This window comes from Cheilinus undulatus, linkage group 19, assembly GCF_018320785.1.
Source record: "Cheilinus undulatus linkage group 19, ASM1832078v1, whole genome shotgun sequence".
NCBI lineage: Eukaryota > Metazoa > Chordata > Actinopteri > Labriformes > Labridae > Cheilinus > Cheilinus undulatus.
The window spans coordinates 32,737,006-32,759,630 of NC_054883.1; the positions used below are offsets into that span (position 1 = coordinate 32,737,006).

General features: G+C 41.5%; 2 protein-coding genes across 2 annotated transcripts; one reads left to right on the forward strand and one right to left on the reverse strand.

Annotated features, from left to right (window-relative positions):
• Window positions 1–235: 235 nt before the first annotated feature.
• LOC121527000 (claudin-11-like) lies at window positions 236–8,855 on the forward strand. Its single transcript, XM_041813631.1, has 3 exons — window positions 236–1,220; window positions 4,133–4,297; window positions 5,227–8,855. The coding sequence occupies exons 1-3, from the start codon at window positions 995–997 to the stop codon at window positions 5,484–5,486; spliced, it is 651 nt and encodes a 216-aa protein (XP_041669565.1). The 5' UTR covers window positions 236–994; the 3' UTR covers window positions 5,487–8,855.
• Window positions 8,856–10,869: 2,014 nt separating this feature from the next.
• LOC121527711 (probable cationic amino acid transporter) lies at window positions 10,870–18,284 on the reverse strand. Its single transcript, XM_041814737.1, has 7 exons — window positions 17,984–18,284; window positions 15,975–16,211; window positions 15,532–15,749; window positions 15,258–15,404; window positions 13,613–13,821; window positions 12,658–13,442; window positions 10,870–11,270 (listed from the first exon to the last, which is right to left on the reverse strand). The coding sequence occupies exons 1-7, from the start codon at window positions 18,282–18,284 to the stop codon at window positions 10,870–10,872; spliced, it is 2,298 nt and encodes a 765-aa protein (XP_041670671.1).
• Between the last annotated feature and the right edge of the window lie 4,341 nt (window positions 18,285–22,625).

Here is a 22,625-nt window from a genome sequence, read left to right on the forward strand (position 1 = left end):
AGTCATAGTTTTAGTCGACATCATTAAGTTGACTCCCATACTCTTAAAAAGCCCTGGAATCCAATGCTTAATACAAGACATCCACCTAGACTATTAAAGAAATGTGATTTCCACCCACTGAAAGAACCCCAGGTCTTCTAGACCCACCACTGAACTTCCACTCTCTGCTGACAGTTTTACCTCAGAGAGGGTTATTACAGCAAGTCTTTTATAAGTTCTAAATGTTTATTGACTCTATGAACTCACAATTCTATAACATTGCTTTAAATTTTTTGTCTGGTATTACTCTTTTTATCGTTCATCTTTTTTTATTTTATGAATTCATATTGATCACTGAAGATGGAAGCCAGCAGGGGGCGACAGTGAAGCAGGTGAGTGATTATAAAGACTGGTTATTCGGATTCACATCACACCAGTTCCCGTAAGCTACTCTACATCCAAAAGCCTCTCATCTGCGCATGCGTACAGGTTAATGTGTTTCTGCTGCATCTCTGATGGATTTATGTTTTTTTTTTATTTTTCTCTCTTGGTTGCGTCTGTCTGACTCCGGGTCTGGTTTAGGTTAGGGTCTCTCTCGCGTTCTGATTGGCTAAAAAATGAAGGGTTTGTTTTTCACCACACCCGATGATAAATCTTATTCTAGTGGTTTTTTCTGCTGATCAGACTGAGGCGCACAGACAGGACGCTGCTGGATTACTTTTTTTCTAATTTCCTTTTTTTCGATCCTAAATTCAATTTAAGTATAACAACTTTATTACTCCAGGCAGAAATCTTTGGTGGAACTTTTATTTTACCTCAGAGGAGAAAAAACGCCCCCAAAAAGTGCATTTTTAAGTTTTCTATTAAATAATCGTTTTAAGTCAACAGACAACATTTTGATAAATAAGGTTCCAAAAAAGAACAGGAGAGATTTTTACACATTTGAATTGCACTTTTTGGAACAGTAATCGTTTTTTCCGGCTGACTCCAGCGCGTAAAGACGCACGGCGGCTCCATGGCGCTCATGTGCAGACAGATCACGGGCAGCGCGGCGAGCTGCGCAGGCTGGGTGGGAATCATCGTCGCCACGGCCACGAACGACTGGGTCCGGACCTGCGACTACACGGTGGCTACGTGCGTGCGCATGGAGGAGCTGGGCTCACGGGGACTATGGGCGCAGTGCGTAATCTCTCCTGCGCTTTATCACTGCGTGGCGCTCAACCAAATCCTCAGCTTGCCAGGTGAGACAGAGAGGGGGGAGAGAGGGAGGACTGTGGGAGAAAGTGTTACCATCATTTCGTAAATTTGAATAACTGTGCTGTATTTAGATTGTGCGTAAAGTTTTTAAGAGAACTGATCGTTTTGACCCATGGTGCCTTGCATTTAAAAGTTTATTTGAGGGTTTAAAAAAGTCTTCTGTGGTATTTGATTTTCATTTCAGACACTTTAGTTAAACTTCTAAACTTTATTTCTTAATTGCTTACCTGAAAATTAGTTTAAAAAAAATTACCACCCCCCATTCCTCTTTCTTGGCTCCTTTCTCTGTGTACAGATGTGGAATGCAGCCATTTGCTTAACTCAAGGGTTCTCAACTGGTGGGTTGGGACCCCTAAATGGGTCCCAGAGCTTTTTTTTCAGTGGGGAGTAGATGAAGGAATAAGAAAATCTGGAGAAGAAGTTGAAGTTCAGCTGTAATCTTTAGGGTTTAACAGGGAGGCGGTAATGCTGGTTAACATCCATCATTTAGATGCTTAAAGTTGGATTTAACGCAGGCTGTTTGGCAAAACGGGGCATAAATATGACACAAAAACCCACGAAATGTGGGTTATGTTTAAGCTAAGGGACTAAGTGGAGCTATGAGAACATAAAGAGAACACAGAGTGATGTTTGGTATTACCTCAGGTCCAGACTGCATCATTCTTCATTATGTATATTTTATTGGCTGATTGTATTTTATGTGGGTTGTGGTTTGTCACTGTAAAGATGGTGTTTGGTCCTGAGGCTGGGCTACTTTGATTAAACATGGCCTAAGGGATCTAATACCTGTGCACTTTACTTGGATCTTTTATTTTTTCCTTCTCTATTGGTCTAATTCTCCAAAAAACTCATGGACAGTTTTCCACATTTTACTCGACTTAGTTTGACTTAAAGATGAAGTTGTTTTCTAAAACTTTTAACACTTTTTCTGCTCAGATGTGGAGGTTTTTGAATGTTTGTAATTATCAGAAGGATGTTATGAATTACATTATGTTTAGGTGGTATTTAGCTTAACCTATGAGAATTCATCCTTTGACATATAACGTGCAGTACTCTTTGGGTTTGTCTGAGAAGAAACAGAGCGGAGTGTTCATTTTTATCAGTCCTTTTGAACTTTTAAACCTAATTTTATAATATATTTTTCCCTAAATGTTTGAATTGTTGTCTTTTTTCTATCAAAGATGACCTGAAAGCCACTAAATGTTCATTTCAGAAATGAGAGAAAACACACTGTTTTGCACACCACTCAAAAAAGCTTCAAGATAATTTGATATTTCAAATATGGAAGAGCCTCTCTCTTTTGCTGCAAGGTTTTTCACTCCTAGACCATTCTTACTGTAGACTGATGCTATGTTTCTACCGAGCAGCTGTACTTGCAACCATATTGTTACCTGGCAGGAGGGGATCTATGCAAGCAGCATGTCTAACTCCACAATTTAAGGTTGGATCGATACTTTTGGTACCGCCAAAAAATAGGACGGATTGGTTGTTTGGATAACCTTCCCTGCTTTTGACAATGAAAAAGCAAATAACTGGGTGTCATACTGAATTGATGTGACCTGGATGCCATGGTAGGAATGCAATATAGTTGATTTGCTTAAATATATTATTTTCTCCAGGTCTATAAGTTGCATTTTCCACTTTTTATTTAACTTTGTACGACTTGAAGATTTTAATTTTAGTCAAGCATAATATATGGGACAGTGGATAGAGTTGGTAATAGGAATGAGAGAGGGAGACGTGGGAAAGGAGCAGCTGGCCAGGCTTGAACCCGAGGCTGCCTGAGTACATGGGGGCACCTCAAACGCTTGGCAGAAATCCTTTCCCGTAATAAAGCCTAACTGGGTTTCATTCAGGAACACTTGTCACACATTTAACTATTTTATTGCAAACTGGACATACAGTTTTAACTGGAGCAGGAGGCTCTGCTTAAAAAATTATTAAACAGCATGCTACATTTTCCAGGAAACACATGGCTAGACACCTCCACAATATGGATAGATAAATCTATGACAATGTGTATTGGATATGATAAAATTAATTCAAAAGCAATTAATCCAAAGTAGTATGAATCTGAATATGAGAGTGCATCAAGCTTTATGCTATAAAGGAGGATGCTAAGGTGGAGGAGGTCAAGCCCCCCCAGCAGCAGGAGTGTGGTGCATCAGCATTCATGCAAGCAGGGATTAGTGGAGAAGTATGTCATGTTTAAATGGATCACTGTGCTGAGAGAAAGAGCAGAGATTGGCTGTGAGAGCTGGGAGGTGATAATTGGGATCAGCTGGCCATCAGCTGATCATGGCTGGGCATTTGACTTCTGTGTCCTGCATGAACTAACGCTAAGCTTCATTTCTTACAAAAGAAATCTGTTACACATGAACTTCTGGAAAGTGTAGGGTCACGTAAATGGGAGTCATTGGACATCAGTGAGTCATTTTGTACATGCACTCCTGCATATTTCTTCACATATAGCAGTATATAACAACGTATTTGACAGGATTAGCTCTTTGAAGCTGTCTCCTAGCTCTAAGTCATGGTTTCAGACTACACTGGTGTAAATATGACAGTCACCAAAACGTACAATTCAAAAATACTGGTTAATTTTTATTCAAAAAATTGGTCATTTGCCAGCCCTAATTTTTAAGTTACACATTGTATCTTTGGATTAAACCGTATGTCATCTAAGGAAGTCCTTAGAGAATTAAGTCAAGAATATGTGAGCATGTTTCCACTCTTATGTGCTGCTTAAAAATAGAACATAAGGTAGAAATAGAAAATTTATTCTGCAAATTTGTTCACATGTGCAGACAAACTTCATGCCACCTCTGAAGAACAGCTGCATGGTTGGTGGCTGGACATTCCTCGTGTTATTAATCCATCTCTCTCTCTCTTTCAGCCTACATCCAGACGTCCCGTGCTCTGATGATCTGTGCCTGTCTGCTCGGTCTCCCTGCGATGTTACTCGTGCTCATGTCGATGCCCTGCGTCAGGCTGCAGAATGACACCATCACCGTTAAGCAGCGCCGTGCAAGGGTGGGAGGAGTTCTCTTTATTCTCATGGGTGAGGAGAGATCCAAACACAAACACAAACACAAACACACAAAAGCACACAATCCCCCCTGCTGACAGGTGCATACTTGGAGAACAGGACAGAGAATTGGAAACAGTTGTGCTGGGTTACATTTTCAGAAATGTTCGAAAGATCCTTGAGAGGCAAAACAATAGAGAAAGGCATGCTTAATGTAGACTTCTCATTAGTGATTGAGTTATTTCACCTTAGAGAATCTAATCACACACATTGGTGGACTCAGGATGTTTCAGGGCCAGGGGTGAAAAATGTAAAAGTCACCTGCTGTATGCAACAGGACACCAGCGCACTAAAAGTTTTCATACGATTATAGTTGAAGAGTTAGAAATCTAGGCTAAGGTTTAAGGATATGGGAGCTGCAGCTTTGCTTCTACAGGCATCTGGGATGCTTTTCAAAGCCTGATCAAGCTTACTGCATGCTGGGTTTCCTGGACCTGGTGGGTTGGACCAGGCCTTGAGGATCGCTGCATGTAAAGGGGAGCTGTCAGCATTGAGGAAAGAGAAGGTGGCATGGGCTGGAAATCTGGCTTTTCAATTCCAATATAGTCAGGTTCAGATACTCACTAACGGCTGCCTGAGACGAGTCCTCCAAATTTACTGTCCAGACAACATCAGCAACATTGGTCCTTGGAAGAAGACCCACAAACAGGAAGGTGGAGGGGTGGAAGGAGAGTCAGGGTCTTCCCCATCCTGACCAGGCTCATCCGTCAGACTCTCCTGTTTCCTGTTGGCAGAGACCGGTACTTCCTGTCTGCAGCCTCAGGGACGAGCAACCAGATGGAGCTAGGCACCAAACAGAAACTCATGCAATCCTGCTTAAGATCTAGTTAAATCTACAAATGTTCTTTTATTTCTCCTCTTTCCCCTCTAAACCCTCCTCTGTGTCTCCTCGTTTCTTCCAGCCGTCTGTGGCGTCATATCCACCATTTGGTTCCCGATCGGCGCCCACCAGGATGACGGCCTCATGTCGTTTGGTTTCTCCCTGTATGCCGGCTGGGTCGGCACGGCCCTCTGCCTCCTGGGCGGATCTGTGATCTTGTGCTGCTTCGGCGTCGACCCTGGGACCCCGAGCAGGGACAACAGCTTCTATTATTCCAGACAGCGGGGCACGGCCACACCGCTGGACCCACCTGCCAACCACGCCAAGAGTGCTCGAGTGTAAAGGTCAATTATAGACTGTAGAGATCATCATAAATGAGTGTGGATTTTCTTTTTCTACATTTAGCTGAGTTATATGTGAGAATGAGTCATTAAATTTGTGCATAATCATCTTTAGAGCTTTGTCCAACTGCAGCCAGGAGTCAAATAGAGAACGTAGAACATCAGTGAGGAAGAAATCAAATTAAAAAAAATGAAGTTGAGGCATGGTGACACCAAACTTTGTAAATCACCAGTCGTATCAGGAACTTGACCCAAATTTTGTGACTTTTGTCTTTAATTTGTATTACAACAAACTAAATTACCATGTCTGTTTAATTTTTTTCCTTTAGCCTGGAGATTTACTCGCTGGTTCACTGTGCATTTGCATACACATCCAGCTGCATTATAAGCATTTTTATAAAATCACCCCAGAGAGCTCAGGCTGCAAAACACTACCTGACGCATTGGATGTAAACTATAAACATGGGGACAGTGAATATGGTGATCATTTCAAGCTCAAAACTAACATAATATTAAAATTGATAATCAATAGTAACAACAGATCAGCTAAGACTGTTACTTGATTGTCAGAACACACCGTTGGCTCTTGGTTTCTCCAACATTTTCCTTCATGCATGGACCTAACTGCTCCAGTGTTTTGCTTTAATTAGTGATCACATTAACCAGTGGCTTCATTCCTAGATGTGGTTGTTACAGCAGCGGATGAAAACAGAAAGAGCGCTTTGTTAGATATAACAGCCATGGATGCACCTCACCTGAAGTCACCAGTTAACATGGTCACCCAATGAACGATCACACCAATCGTATTTCCATCAGCTACAAATTTAAAAGTTCAACCTCTAAGACAGAATTTGTCTGTCCCAGCTCCTTTGACAGGCATATCAGTGTCTTCAAAGGGAATATGACACGCTGTAGAGATGTGAAGAGTAGTGTTCTGAAGCTACATGTGAGTACTGATGTAGTCACATTCAGTCTACCCAATGCCCCATCAGACGTGTGCATACTTCATCTTGCATCTGCGTAGCATTCATTTTTGAGGATGTGCACTATCCCCACATCAAACTGTCACAGGGTATGTGTGGCAGCCATCACACATGCATAGTTAACCACAAGTTTATCTCTGGGCTAAGTTTAACTTTTGCAACTACAAAAACCTTTAAATATGCCCCTATCAAAAATACCCACAGCTTTTTGCCCCAGAAACTCTTATGAATGGAACTACCATGTTTACATATGTGATACTGCTGAAAATGCAGGTATTGGTATTGGCAAATAAACGTTTATCTACCGGTACAACACACTTTTGTGTAACTTTATGTTTTGCTTCATTTAGCCATGCTACATGTAAGCATTAAAAACCAAACCTCATCGCCTGTGTAAGCCTCAGGCAGATTTGAAATGAAATTGGTCTATAGAATATTTGTTTCACCATCTATCCCCGCCCTTTTCTTTCTAAGCGTCGCCCACATTTCCAAGCAACCAAAAACCCAATACAAATTTAATTCTCAAGTTTGAGGCATCTTGCCAATACTTTTCCCATCATCTTTTAAAAAGTGTGTTTTCAGCGTAAAACTTTCTTTACGTATGTAAATATCATAATACCCATCACTTTGATCAATCTTAACAAAATGTCAAGCCTTGGAATCTTTTTAATGTGATGTGCATCAAAAATATGAACTTTCTTGTTGCATGCCCCTCTTTTAGGTAATTAACAAACTTGCTTACAAAACTTTGAATGTTTTATTACATAAATCATATCCAGAAGGCCTTTGCACCCCATTTAGACATGCATTCAAAGAGATTTACAGTATATCTGTTTTGGGCATTCAGATACCAAGTGTGAATCCTTAATGCTTTATGTGGATGCACCTTAATGTGTACTGAAAACAGTTTGATATCTGATAGCTCAGACCGCACACAGAGGTGGTCTGGGATGACTTCATCCAGATTGGATTGGTTGTGAAGTCACAACCTGTACTGGCATTAAAGACCACCCAGTCAGCTGCATAATCTGCTGTATTCTGATAGTAAACATAGAGCATAGCCTTATTTTTATCTATAAACAAACGAAGTTGAATTATTTACCTCCATGTAGCCTCGCTCAAAGTGATGGGAAATGCAACTCTGTCGAGTTCTGGATAATTTGTCTCAGCTTAGTAATAAGAGTCAGCTCCCAAAAAGCTCCTCATTTGGTACTATTTTGGCTTTTTATGTCTTTGAAACAAATTCTTTAAAAAAAAAAAAACCTCCCTCAAATAGGAGCCTGCTCTTAGAGCAGACTTGTTTTTGAAAGTCATACCACTCCCTCAATATCTGTCATCTTGAACTATGGTTTATTCTGAATAGTATATCTGCATGTCCTTTGAAAGTATGTTTATAACAACATGAGGGAGAAAAGCTGTTAAAGAGGCACTGCTAGCCTCTTAGCTCATGGCTAATCCCCCCCCCCCCTTCCATTCTTATCAGAGGCAGCTTCACTGCACACTGCACATGTAGGGATACCAAGCCATGATGAGAGAGCCACAGAAACGATGTATGAACAAGAGGAGGAACAGTGAGTTCTGATATCAGATTGCCACTTATAACTTGCAGAGCATGGATTCACAAACCAAAGTTCAGCCAAAACATATCATTAATTCAAATATCAACAGGGCCTTTTTTTTTAATCAGTTTGCCTTCCTTTTTTCAGACACATTTTTGGTCTGTTAGTGTTTGCCTAATTACAACACGATAAGCTTCATAAATCAGGAAACCACAGAGGATCTTTTGAAAGCATAAAAGTCAGCTTTGCTGAGTAGATCCCCTCAGTGGGGGTCCTCGTGGTCAGATTTGTGCTTCTAGAATCTTAATGTGTAAATAGCTTTTTTTTCAGCCTTACACAGCTGTTGAGCTCTACTCCAACAGGTAGAGAAATGTGCTGAAAGAGCTCTAAGCTCCATCTACAACTGCATACAACTGAAGTAAATCCTGTTCTTTCATGAGGATTACATGAGGATGATACTGTCCTGAGTGAAAAGCAGCACCTAAATGTGACTTTATAGATGCATATAGAAAGTTTTCTGTCTTCTAATGTTTACTTTTGGTGATTTGAATATCTTTTTCTTGCATTTACATTTTGTATGTTATTTTGATGATTCCCTGTCTTTAAATTGCATGAACACATTTCTGTTGTATTACTAGAAACACATAGATGCAATATTTTCTGCTTTGTATTACCTGCCTGTTTTAAACTGTATAGCTTTTATGCATATTTCTCAGTATTTACCTTCTAATCTGTATTAACATGTACCTGTATTGTGAGATTTTTTGACTGTGCTAGCAGTAATAACGTTTTTAAATAAATCTCAAAATAAATGAATAAAAAAATCCACTCTAAATGAAACATTTATTCATGAAACACAAAAATACAACACTCATTCTCATGATCACACACAGAAACACTTTCTGAAAGTTGAAAATCCTCCCTAACAGTAAACACCATGTACTTAAGCAAGAAAAACATGAATGTAGCTATATAGCTAAATAGGATTTTGAAGGCAGACCTGCACAGCTGATGTTCAGTGGTTAGCTTAAGTACAACCAGTGGTTCCTCCATTAGGCTTCAATAATATGTTCATTTAACTAATGTACCTTAACTCTGATTAAAAGATGACTAAGTGGTTGGATGCTTATGTTAGCTCTGATGGTAGCTAAATGGTTATTTCTTAAATAAAATGGAATATTTTAAATTGAGAGAGCATCTGACACACATAGGTCTCTTTTTCAACAGCATGTAGTGCATTGTTTAAGGTGTGTAGTCCACAGTGATTGTAAATTACTCTCATGAGGGTCTATTATTGTAAAGGATCACTTTTTTACAATATCCTGCTTTTGTTTGAAGTACTTCCGGTTTAATCCGTAGTGTGCATCTAATAGACAACAAATTGGCAGCTGCAGGGAGGAAAGGTGTTTTCTCACGTTAGGCTCCTGTTACTTACATTGAAGCACCTGGCTTGAGTGAGAACAAGGTATTTTGTTTTTAACATTTTATGTGTTTTTATGAATGTGTTTGTAAAACTACTGTTAAGGTAGAGGTACTTTTGAAATTAACTCCTCTCTAAAAAGTTTCTGTTGAGCAAGTTTTTCACGATCTAACCCCACGAGCATACTAAGGGTTGCACTCATGTTAACTTTTTGTGGTTGCTGTATTTTTTTTTGTCTTTTAGCTCTTACAGTGTTTCTGATGATTCAAAAGGAAAGGGACTGTGTTCAAATATCAAGGTCAAAGGCTGAAAGTAATTAAATGCTTCATGAAACATCAGTACACTTCATGATTGTCTGGCCAGGGTTTAGTGACAGTGTATGCTGTATGTTAATGGAGGATTTTTTCTTTAGATTTCACTGAAGCATTCCCACAAGATCAGAAATGATAAAAAAAAGATGAAAAGAGGAACAAAAGTGTGACATCGTTAATGATTAAAATCTGCAGGCACACCATTAGGACAGGACAGGATTCATGTTGATTGATCTTCTGTAAGCTCAACATCATTTAAAGGTAGGTTGTAAATACCCTGGAATGCTATAAGACTGCTAATAGACTGTGTCATATATCCATGTCATCTCACATCCATCTGGACAACATCCCATAGACAATGTCTGGGAAGAACAGAACCTTTGGAAAAATCTTGGAGTATGATAGCATGAATGTTCTGTCTGTCACATTCATTTCAGACCAATCTGAGCAACGAGGTAGGAGAAGAGAAAAAAAACAGGTTTTTGGATAATCTCAACATATTTTGAAGGATTTTAAACTCACTTTTGATCCCTATTTACATTCAAAATGCATGTTGTAATCACTCTAAGTTCTTTCAGGCATAGAAGTCATGATGCAAATTTATGAATATATATCTTGGGTCCCCTTGAAGCATGAGACCCCAGCTAATTGCCTGCCTGTGCCTAATGGTAAAACCACCCACAATTCACTATACATGGCGTTTCTTCTTCATCAATTGCCACAGTTTACAGGATGGCAGTACAACTGAACCATGCCCTAGCTATGGCCTGGTTGGTCTAGTCATTCTCTGACCAGCAACAACTGTCTCAGCTTGAAGTTTTGCAAGATGAATCAGCCTGATGATATAAAATCTGATCAATCCATCTTTACAAGGCTATCTGCAGTCATCATTCATAGACTGTGATGTGCAGCTTGTCCATTATTGTGCCCACTCCTCCATCTTCATCCCTGATATCCGAACAAGGAGAAAATATTAAGTAAGTTTATGATGTTACTTTGTTTATCATGTAGATTGTTAGTGTCTCATGTAGAAGGCACTTTCAACGTTTTCTTCTTAATTTCCGATTTTTCAAAATTTTTATTTGGGGGGAAACACAGGAAGTATCCCCAATCAGACCTCTTCTTCATCTGCATCAAAGCCATAATTGGTCCGTCCTCTGGTTCTGCCTCCTCTGCTCTCATACTGGCCTCCTGGTGCAGACTGGTACCCATACTGGTCCCCATTCTCCTCATACTGGCCCTGCTGCTCCTCTCCTTCCAGCTCCTCATACTGCTTCTCTTGCTGGTACTGGTTCTGCTGCTGCTGGTACGGGTATCCTCTCTCCTCTGGGGCTGACCAGCCCTGGTAGGGCCTGTCATCCTGGTCCTGGGGGTAAAGGTTGTCATCAGGGGAGAAGGTGTCATCCAGGTGGTCGTCGTAGCGCTGGTAGGAGCTGGCGTGCGCCTGCTGCTCCCGGGCGTTAAGCTCCAGGGTGCTGTGCCACACTCCGTAACAGCCGTAGATCAGCAGACCTGCAGACGGACACACGGTTACTATTAAAGCCAGGAGCTCAGAGGGAAGGACAGCCAGTAGAGATGCCAGCTGGACAGATTATACACCTTCATGTGTTCCATAAGGCAGGAAGCTCTTCCCTTTCTCCATCATCTGTGAACAGATGGCAGAACTAACAGAAAACAAAGACGGGCTGTAAAGTTTCTTCTCTGCTGTTCCTCAACAGAGAAGAAAACCTGCCATCTGAATCTACATCCAAGTTTTTATGCCTACCTTTGTAGGAGTAAACATGAGAGAGACAAGCATGCATTTTCCAGCCAAATCAGCTTTTTAATCAAGAAATATTCCCATTATTTTTTTCTCAATTGCAAACCCCAATTCCAAAAAATATGGGATGTGTAAAATGTGAATTAAAAGAAAATACAGTGAGCTATATTCAACTATACACAGCCCAAAGACAAGATATCTAATGTTCAAACTGATAAACTTCATTAGTTTTTTTTAATGAAGCATACTTTCTAAATATGATTCCTTCATCATGTTCCAGAACAGTTGGGACGGGATCATGTTTGTGTACAGTTTTAAATGATCTTTTCTTCTAACAACATACTGTAAGCACCTGGAAACTGAAGAAACTAGTTTTGAATTATTAAAAGTGGTATTCTTCCCCAGGCTTGCTTCATGTACACCTGAAGTTGCTCAAAGGTGTGGGGTTTCCATTGTCGTGTGTTATACTTCATAATAAAGCATACATTTTCATTCAGGTCAGGACTACATTCAGGCCTGTCTAAGCCTGAACCCGGCACTGTTTATCAACTTAACATGATCATGAAGCAAGAATGGGAAAGAATTCCAATTTCAATACTTCAACAATTAGCATATTCAGCCCCTAGATGCTTACAGAGTGTAGAAAAGGTTATGTAACACAGTGGTTAGCATGCTCCTGTACCATTTTTTGGAGCATGTTGTAGGCATCAAATCCATAATGTTTGTTTATTAAAAATAAATGGCAATGTTGATCAGTTTGAACATGAAATAATTTAATAATAATTTGTACTGTATTTAGTTGAATAAACGTTGAAATGATTTGCAAATCACTGCTCTTTTTTTTGTTTACACGTCCCAGCTTTTTTGAATTGGGGTTTGTATTTATCAGTAAATTTAGGGTGGCAACATATCCAGTTTTGCATTTTAAGCAACTGGAGGGTGATCAGTACTACACTTCAGTAGCAGCAATAACAAAACTGCTTTGTAGCTATTGGATCAATTTCATGATGCATAGATAGGATAAACACTTTATGCAGCTAAAATCTTAATTTAATTAAAACTATCTTGTCGGATAATGCAAAACTTTTCTCTTTAGACTTAATGGGTCTGATGAAATCCATAAGTAATGATCTGTCTTACCTATGAAGCACCAGAGAGTGAATCTGGCCCAGGTCAGAGGAGACAGCTTGAGCATGAGGTAGCTGTTGACCAATATGGCCGCCGCAGGGATGAAGGGAACACAAGGCGCCATGTAAGGCAGTTTCCTCGAGCTCTCTGGCTGCTGTATGATAGTAATTAGAAGCTTCACCCAAGACCCCGCCATCAGCGTGGCCAGGAGTCCCGAAAACACGGCCCCCGCCCCTGAGCCCTGCTCAACACCAAATATAACAGTGGACCAGAGGAAGAAGGATGTGAAGAAGAGGAGGAGGGTGCATCGAGTCACAATGCGGCCAGTGGCAGGAGTAGGACGAGCCGACGCATCCGGCATCCCCAGCCGTAGACGCAGAGTGTAGTAATGACCTCCCAGAAGTTTTTTCAGCAGAGATGCGTGGCCTGTGTGGAAATCAGAGTCGTCTCCTTCACCTTCAGTCCGTCCAGCGTGGTAAGACGATGAACCATCACCATCTGAGTCTCCGATTAACATGTGATTGTCTTTGGTGGGGATGGCGGCATCATCCTGGTGCTTCAGACCATCCATGTCATCTTCAGAGATAAACTGGTGAGTGTCGGTTTGTTCGTCCGGCTGGTATCGAAGTAAGAGAACACACACGCTGACCAGAGTGTAAGCCAGCAGGGTGCCAATGGACATCATCTCAATCAGGTCCCTGAGGCTCACCAGGAGAGCCAGGAGGGCCGCGAAGCTCCCCGACACCACACAGGCCACGGCAGGAGTGTGGGTGAGGGCTGATACGTGAGACAAAAACCTACAGAGACATTGATCCAAAGCTTAGCCAGGAACACAACCTGCTAAACTAAACTACTTACAGATTTGTGAGCGCTGATACATGAGACAAAAACCTACATGGATATTGATCCAAAGGTTAGCCAGGAACAGAACCTCTAGATCTACTGGAACATTCGAGTGAGGTCTTACCTGAACAGCAGCCCATCTCTGGCCATGGCGTAGATGACTCTGGGCATGGGGAACAATGAGCCAAGCAGAGAGACGGTGAGTCCAGCTATAGAGCCTGCTGCCACTGTGTATTTCCCCCACAGGAAGCCATGAACCGCAAACATCTCCATGAGAGGAGCGGAGCCATCAATTAGGTTATAAGGAACCATCAGAGTCAGGATCACACTCACCTGTAGGGAGGAGATAAGGGTGAACGTATGGATGTTAGCACTGGACTAAATGACCAAGGACATTAGGAGAACTCATCTAGTATTTCTCTTCCTGTGCAAGGGAAAATGCATAAATATCAACAGTATTGCACCAACTGTGGATGTTTGAGGCTTCTCTACCTCCAAAAACAAGCTAGCAATGGCTCAAGTTCTTAGCTAAAGCCTACAGAAGAGTAATCAACAGATAAATCACCTGGCCCTTCCCTTGACAAGGGACCATTAAATATTTTTACATCATTATAAAACTGTCTGATGACTGTTCATTTACTCTAGTTTAATGAAGCTTAGCGTTAGTTCATGCAGGACACAGATGTCATTCACCCAGCTGTGATTGGCTGACAGCCAGCTGATCCCAATTATCGCCTCCTGGCTCCCACAGCCAATCACTGCTCTTTCTCTCAACACAGCGGTGAATTTAAATATGAAATCCCTCTGACTAATCCTTGCTTTCATAAATGCTGATGCACCACGTTGCAGCTGCTGGTAAAGCTTAACCTCTTCCACCCCAGCCACCTCCTTTATTGCATAAAGCTTGTTTTACCCTCATATTCAGATTCATGCTACTATGGATTAATTGCTTCTGAACTAATTTTATTGTATTTAATACATTTTATCATAAATGTGTCTATCTATATTGGGGTTTCTAGCCATGCACTCCCTGAATAGTCACAGCATGCTGCTTGATGAACCCAGGGAGCATCTTTTGAGCAGGGCCATCTCCGCCAAGTAAAACTGTTGATCCATTTTGTAATAAAATGGTTGAATCTATGACGAGAGTGTTCCTGGCAAGAATATGTTTTGCTCTGGAGAAAAAAACTGACTCACTCTAGTCTTTACACTAACCGAGCCTTAGCATGACAGTTCAGTAGTTTACAAGATTTGCAGTCTGTCTGAGTCAGCACAGCAGAGAAATATGCAACTCATCGTTGTTAAAAAGGGATTCTAAAGAGAAATGGTTGTATTGATTGTATGTTACATGCACAACACACAGCTGTGCTTGTGTATGAGCAATTGTTCTTTGCCGAGGCCCACCTCTTTAATCAATTCCAGGGCCAAGGAAGTGTACTGTGATTCAGCATTTAACCTAGCACTGTTAAAACGAACTGGACTTTGGGGGTCAAGCATGCTTGGGATTTTCTAGTGTGAGTGCACCATTCAAAGGCCTTGTATGTTCCCTCCATCAAATTGATGATATAAGAGAACAAGGTGTGGCATAATAACCATGTAAGTATTGTAGTTATACTATCTAAAGATGGACGGAACAACAGCCTCCCAGGAGTGAAATCAGAATATTTAGAGCTCCCCCTGCTGACTGGCTGCAGTATAGATCATAGTCCTCACCTCCTTATTGATAGATGGGACATGGGTCAAACTACATGTTAAACCACTGTACTGACCGACACGTAGGCAGTGAGGCAGGTGACCAGTGAAGCGGTGATGGCGTACGGTATGGAGGTGTTTGGGTTCTTCGCCTCTTCACCTGTTGTTGCGATGATGTCGAAGCCGATGAAGGCATAGAAGCAAGTCGCCGCCCCTTGCATCACCTGACCAATGAAAAAAACATTCACTTTGGTGATAATATTTTATCACAACTGTGCTTTTTATCACTTTCAAAGCAGTTTGGAGATTTCAGCCCAAAAAAACAACAGCGGAACTGTTTGGATTTCTCACCCCGGACCAGCCGTAAGGCAGGAACTTCCCGCTCTCCCAGTTGCTGGCGGAGATGAAGAAGAGTCCTGCGATGACCATGAAGACCCACACCACCAGGTTGATCACGTTAAGGACGTTGTTGAAACCCACAGAGTTACGAACCCCGAGAGCAATGATCACAGTGACGAGGAGGGCAATAAACAAGGCCAGGAGATCGGGGTAAGTGTCCTCTCCTTTACCTGGAGGAACAGAAACATAACAGCAGCAGTTCAGTAAAGACTGATCAAAACTGAGACTGAGACTCAGTCCTCTGAAAATAGTCCAACCTTATAATGAAAACATGAAATCTGCCCCTTCTGATGAATGTGAATTGAAAGGGGTCGAGCACTGGTGAAGTGAATGGCAACTACATTTAGTATTTCTGCTAATCAGATAAAAATCATCCCCATACTGACGATACTGACCGAGTCCTCTGAGTGTGCCCAGGTGTGTTATCATGTAGTTACTGATGCTGTGATTGGCCAGAGAGTCGAACATGCTGCTGAGAGCCGACGCCCCCGCCGCCGTGCCGATCAGGTACTCCAGGATCAGATTCCAGCCAATGAAAAATGCCACAAACTCGCCTACTGTCACGTAGCTGTAGGTATAGGCCGAGCCGGTCGTCTTCGGTACTCTTACTCCAAACTCTGCATAGCACACCCCTTCAAAATAAAACACAAAAACAATTGTTAAATTGATTAGAGTCTGTTAATATCTACACACCTTAACTAAAGGTATCTCCAAAAGTTCGTGCCATTTTTTAACATTTACATCATTGCTGTGAGTCAAGAAAAGAGTCAACAGAAAAGACAATAGCAGACTAATACCAGTGATTCTATTAAAATGCTTGTCCAAAATTAAAAGGACCATAATGCTTGAAACAACATTATGTTATTAGATTATTGTTGTAACAATCAAATCTCGCCAATGTTTCACAAGGTATTCTCGGAGAGTCCCCGCAACACTTGATTGGGAGTGTGCCTCTGAAAAAAAAACTCCTTTCCTAGGGCCGTGCAGCCCTACCACTTCACCTTCATTCCAACAAGAATCAGGACCCCCTACTCCTAGATGTGAACACAAAAAAACCAAGCTGAAGGGCTAAGTGAGAAGAGATCAAGCCTCAGCTGTTGTATCAAACAGTACAGTGCTTCTTTTTAGCAGAAGACTGGTGTACGAACTAGTGCTGTAAAGCTGTATGTAGTATGTATGTACTTTAAAGTCGATCTTTATACATCCACAGCATGCACTCTAGTCCATCTCCAGGGCATGCCAGAAGTGCCACTCCACTCTCCAAGTCTATTTCTGCAACAACTGCAACCAAAATCAATTCACATTGACTAGAATGCTCCAGACAGGAAGTCAAATGCTGAGATTTAAAATGACTTGGTTTAAAATACAACACAATGCATGGACTCCACAGTGTTATTCTCATCACAAAATCAACATTATGCCACATCCAGCGGCACAAGCAACAGGTCAGAATAACATCGAAGTCAACAGCAAATCAACTCTATAAAAGCAAAGTAATTTGTTGTTTGGATCCTCTTCCTGTGTGAAATCACAGTGGTCCTGTAATCTCACATCTCCAGAAGCTCAGGGCAGCAGTCCACTGCACATCGCTCCAGAAACGCATTCAGTGGGTGAGAACCCACAGCATCAGCCTGAGCAAACTGCAGTGAGCATGCAACGCTGCAGAGATAGAATTTGCATCTAAGTGGAACACGAGGAGTGTACTAATCAAGCCGGTATGTTTCTGGGTCGTCTGTCCGTACATAAGTATGTCCATTCTTATAAACAGGACATCTAAAGAACACTTTGAGGATTATTTTTTCAAACTTTGCTCAAATTTTTGCTCTGATTCAAGAGGGACTAATACAGTTTAGGGGCTATAAGGTGAAAGGTCAAGGTGATTGGGCCCTTATGTTTGTGAGCACAATATCCCAAGATTGCGCATAGGGATTTAATTCGAACTTTGCACATCAGTCCGCCAGTCCTACCTCTACTGTAATCATCCAGCCATCATTTAATGGCATAGGCTCCTCAGACAGCAGTCATAGACTGGTTGAGTAGTATTTCCCAAGAAATGTATTAATTCAACACTAAATTTTGCAGCTAACTTTTGAAAAAGGTGACCTTTAAAAGATGCATCTAAATTTTCTTCACTATAGAGCGACAGTTTAGCTCAGCTGGTGAAGCAGTCACCTGTACAGAGGCCATAGTTGCTCTGGTCATGGGATTGAATCCCGGTCTCGGCACATGTTTGGTACATGTCTTCCCTGACTCTCTGATGCTTCAGCTGTCTTATATAATTAAATCCAACCCCCACCCCAAAATGAACCTTAAAAAAAAGAAATAATAGTTATACTTAACTACAGCTGCAGCATGAATGGTTTCATTTCCATATCTTCTTGACCTCTGTGTTGTTGCATCTTACCTGACAGTATGGATGCCACTGCTGCAATGATAAAAGACAGGATGACTCCAGGCCCAGCCATCGCCTTAGCCACCAGCCCAGCGACCACGTACATCCCTGTGCCGACACAGCTACCCACTCCGAGCGACACCAAGTCCACGGTGGTCAGGACCTTGGCGAGGCCGACCCCTGAGCCCCCCCCGAGCTCGGTGAGGTCGTCAGCGCTCTGAGCCATGGAGCCCACAGGTTTGGTCCTCAGCAGACGAGAGTACATGTTGTACCAGGCGTCACCCAGAGACAGGCGGCTGAGCCATGCTGCCATCACTGCGATGTCTGTGTTTGACTCCTTCTACTTTTTCTCCGTCACTCCTGCTTTCATTCTTTCACTCTCATGGTTTATGTCTGTTCTTCAGGAGCTGCAGATCCAAACAGGGACATAAGCTGTGTAAAAGGGAGAAGCAAAAATGATTCAAAGTGATGTCAATAATAACAGTAAAAATATGGCAGTAAAGACAGCAAATTTTTGGTGCGTTAAAGGTAGTAAAACCAACCACATTTAGGTTAATATATGCTAAGCGATTGAATGTGCTTCAGGAAAAAATACAAAGCCTACATTACATCATCACTAAAGATTTACAGGTGGCCAAGCACTTGTCCCTGGCCAGGATGAGGTGATCTTGGGGCCCTCAGGGGCCACTGCATTTAAAACAGGTATGATCCTGTACTGGGAATCACTGCATGGGCTCAGGAACACTCCCAGAAATTGTTGTCTGTTAACAAGCTGGCCGTGCCATCCACAAATGACAGTTACAGCTGCATCATGGAAAGAAGAAGCCAACAGGATCCAGAAACACTTCTGTCTTCTCTGAGCCAAAGCTCATTTAAAATGGACTGAGGCAACATGGAAAACTGTTCTGTGGTCAGATGAATCAAAATTTGAAACTATGTTTGGAAACCATGGACGCTGTGTCCTGTGGACTAAAGAAGATACGGGCCTTGTTATCCTGCACAGTTCTAATCTCTGATGGTATGGGGTTGCGTTAGTGACTATGACATGACAAGCCTACAAATTGGGAAAGGAACTATCAATGCTGAAAAGTAGAGAGAGTTTACCAACAGAAAACATTTGGGACATCATAAACGGAAAATCCTACAAAGAAGACAAAGGACTGTTAAGCAGCTAAATTGCTGTATGAGACAAGAATGGGACAACATTCCTCCCCAAAAACTCTAGCAACTAGACCTCTCACTTCCCAGATATTTATAGACTGTTGTTAAAAGCCTCCTCTTTTTTTAGGGTCAGGACTGTATTGCAAGCATTTCTTAGTGTTTAAATAAAGTTACATTCACCTCCGTTGACCTGCACTATAAAAAACATAACCTGCACAGCCCAATATGACAGGAGTTAGTAAAATTGCGCAGCTACCCTTAAAAATCCTTTTAAAAACCTAAATTAAAGATCAATCAATTCAATAACCTAATGCCTTGGCAACAAATAGGAAAAGGCTGATATCATTCAGGTAGGCCCTCTGCCACAGAGCATCATGGGATACCATCAGCTGTTCTCTTCAGTCACTAGAGCGAGACTCCTGCTCTGAAACATTAATGAAGACGGAAAAGGTCTGATTTCACGACGGAAAGGTATGACTATGACGCTCAAACAGAGCGATAAGAACACTTAAACAACTTTAACAAACTTAATTTTACCTCCTCACACTGAAATGAAACACCTGAGCTTAAATCAAACACCACTCAGCATCAACAGGTGGGATTTCAGAGTAGGAAAAGATCAGAAACTTTTCAAAACATTTGACAGCTTATCTAAGAGAAAACATTAGAATGTAAAGACCAGAGATACACACCTGAGCAGACAGTCTAACACTCACCTGTTGAGTTTTCCCTGTGTTTGTTTGGAGGCCGTGTCTTCTGCAGAGCTGCAGGAAACAATGACGAGAGGAGACGGTGGCGTTAATCATTCAGAGCTGACATCATGTGACCCGGCTGATACATTATTCAACACCTGTGGCTGAGCAGGTGCCTGTATTTAGCTACCATCATTCCTTATAGGAGGTTGATAAGTTTGAGCTGCAGCTTTAAAAGGTGGCGTTCCTTTACTCTTCATAAATGCAGGGCTGAGAACTGACCAGGTGTGTTTGAGACTTACATCTAATCAAAGGTTATCTGGGTTTTCCTAATTTCTTCCTGTATGACTGGTTTTATCCTTAAAGCTCCATTAACAACAACAACATGGAGCTTTAGTACCTTAAAAAAGTCATTTAAAAGTTAATCTAACATTATAATAACTTCAAATGGAGACTGGCATCTGTCCCATTTCCACAGAGCACCCCACTTACCTGCTTTCAGCACTGTGTCATTTTGGCAGTGGTTTACCTGTAAGAAATGCAAATGACTTTACTGCACTAGTTCTCAATAGAAAAGAGGCCAGTTAATCCCCCCTTGTCCCTACAACGTAGCCCCACTTTTACATGTCAAGCATATTCTAAGTCAAGGGATAGTGTCCTGTTTTTTGCTGGATTAGAGGGGTAGGGTGAAGTACTAGGTCCTCCAAACTGAAATTTTTCCAGGGATCCATTCTACCCTGTGTCTTATGGGAAATCTCCCAGAATGCTTTGTGAATCACTGGCAAGTCTTTTGCTCAAGGAGTGGGCAAATGTCCGCGGTTTCTTCATTAACAAGATTTAAAAATTACGAAGACAAACCTATATTATAATTCAAAAATTCTTTAAATACATTAGGATAATTTTGATTTCAAATAATATTTTTTTAAAAAGTCACTCATAATAGAAACGCCTAGTATGGTTGCTATGTTTGTTTACATAGCTGTCATTGCCAGGCACTGATGACATATCAGGAGCTTTAAGGGTCGGCCCATTTCACAGGGCAAGATTTCACTGCTTCCTCTTGTTACTCAGAATCAAGGGGGACGTGATGCGATCAGCCTAAAGCCCAAAACACCAACGATGCAGCATCACTTTATGTGCTGCTCCTCAATGGCGGCCCCTAGCCAGACATGAAAGAATTACACAACTATTGTACTTAAGTACAAGTACAGTTACTCTGGTTAAGATTCTCTTAAGTCAGAGTAAAAGTACTAGTCTGTAATTCTACTCAAGTAAAGGTAAAAGGCATTTAATTTTAAGTTTACTTTAAGAACTGAGGAGTTTTGCTGTAAAATCTGATCTTTTCTTATTAGCAAGAAATCCAAGAAATCCAGCTCTCCACCAGGATATTCAGGCAGAGTCGCATGTCTATAACTAGAAAAGCACACAGAGAGTGCAGACCTCCGCCATCAGCCCTCTCTCCCAATAGTGAAGCATCCTTTAAAAAAATTCCTGGATACGTCACCATGTGGCCCCCACCATGGTATTCGCCAATTATTCCCCCAAGTGGGGTGGACACACAGTGAGGCAAAGCATTGGCTTCACTACGTGTGGACTGTCATGGCAGATGCATTGCCTGCTGGTGCCAACAGATGCACTGACAGTCTCACCCATGGTCTCACTGGACGACTGGAAGTCATGGCAGAGGGTGAATATTCCTCTATTCCTCCCAGCAATGTGTGTATTCTCGCTACAATTCGCTGTCTTTCTCTCTGTTACGCTCCGACTCATCTCCTCGACCGGACATGCGTCTTTCAAACTCCATAAACTCCAAAACTTTGAATAGAAGCACACCCAAAAATGCTGCTGGGATTGAAGTTACTCGTGTCCGCTATCTCCTGGTGTAAAGTGGTAACAGCGCAGCCCTTTGCCATTAGCCCTATCATCCAATAGTACAGAATCCTTTAAAAAAATCCTGGATCCAGACAGTGATTCGGATCACTCCCAAAATTTAATCAGTTCGTCCTGATGCAATTTCAGACATTTTCGAAAAAATTTCATGAAAAACCGTCCACAACCTTTTGAGTTATGTTGCTAATAAACAAACAAACAAACAAACAAACCCACCTGATCACATAACCTCCTTGGTGGAGGTAATAAAGTCAAACACATTGCAAAACTGACAGTTTTAATTGAACTCATGTAGAGTTAAATTTACCACTGTCTACATTAGTCCACACTTCATATAATTAAACTACACTTTTGAGAGTAATATTTACAGTATGACAGAGCTGCAGTAACCACAAAATCTGTGGTAACGTGAGTCTCCACTGGCAAGAACAAAGCAAAGGGTTAACCTCTTAGAAACGCAACGCAGACTGAGGAAGAATGTGGACTAAGTGTCTGTTAGGAGCACTGAAAGTCACAGGCAGAAACTCTAACTCAGTGGATGACTTCGCTCATGGTGCAAACGTATCTTCAGAGGTGGGTAGTAACGCGTTACATTTACTCCATTACATGTACTTGAGTAATCTTTTGAAAACTCTTACTTCTGAGAGTAGTTTTTGAGCTGAGTACTTTTTACTCTTACTCCGTTACATTTGTGATTAAAAAAACGATACTTCTACTCCGTTACATTTGGGCATCCACTGGTCGCTACTTTTACTTGTGAATAGGCCTAATTTATTTTCATTAAGTATTTTTTTACTGTGCATAACTTTATGTCCTTCTTAAAACCAACACAGATGAGTTGCAAAAAATTCCTCCTACAGCGTGTGCCCATGAAGATGTGAATTATTCTAATTGAAACAATTTGTCATACC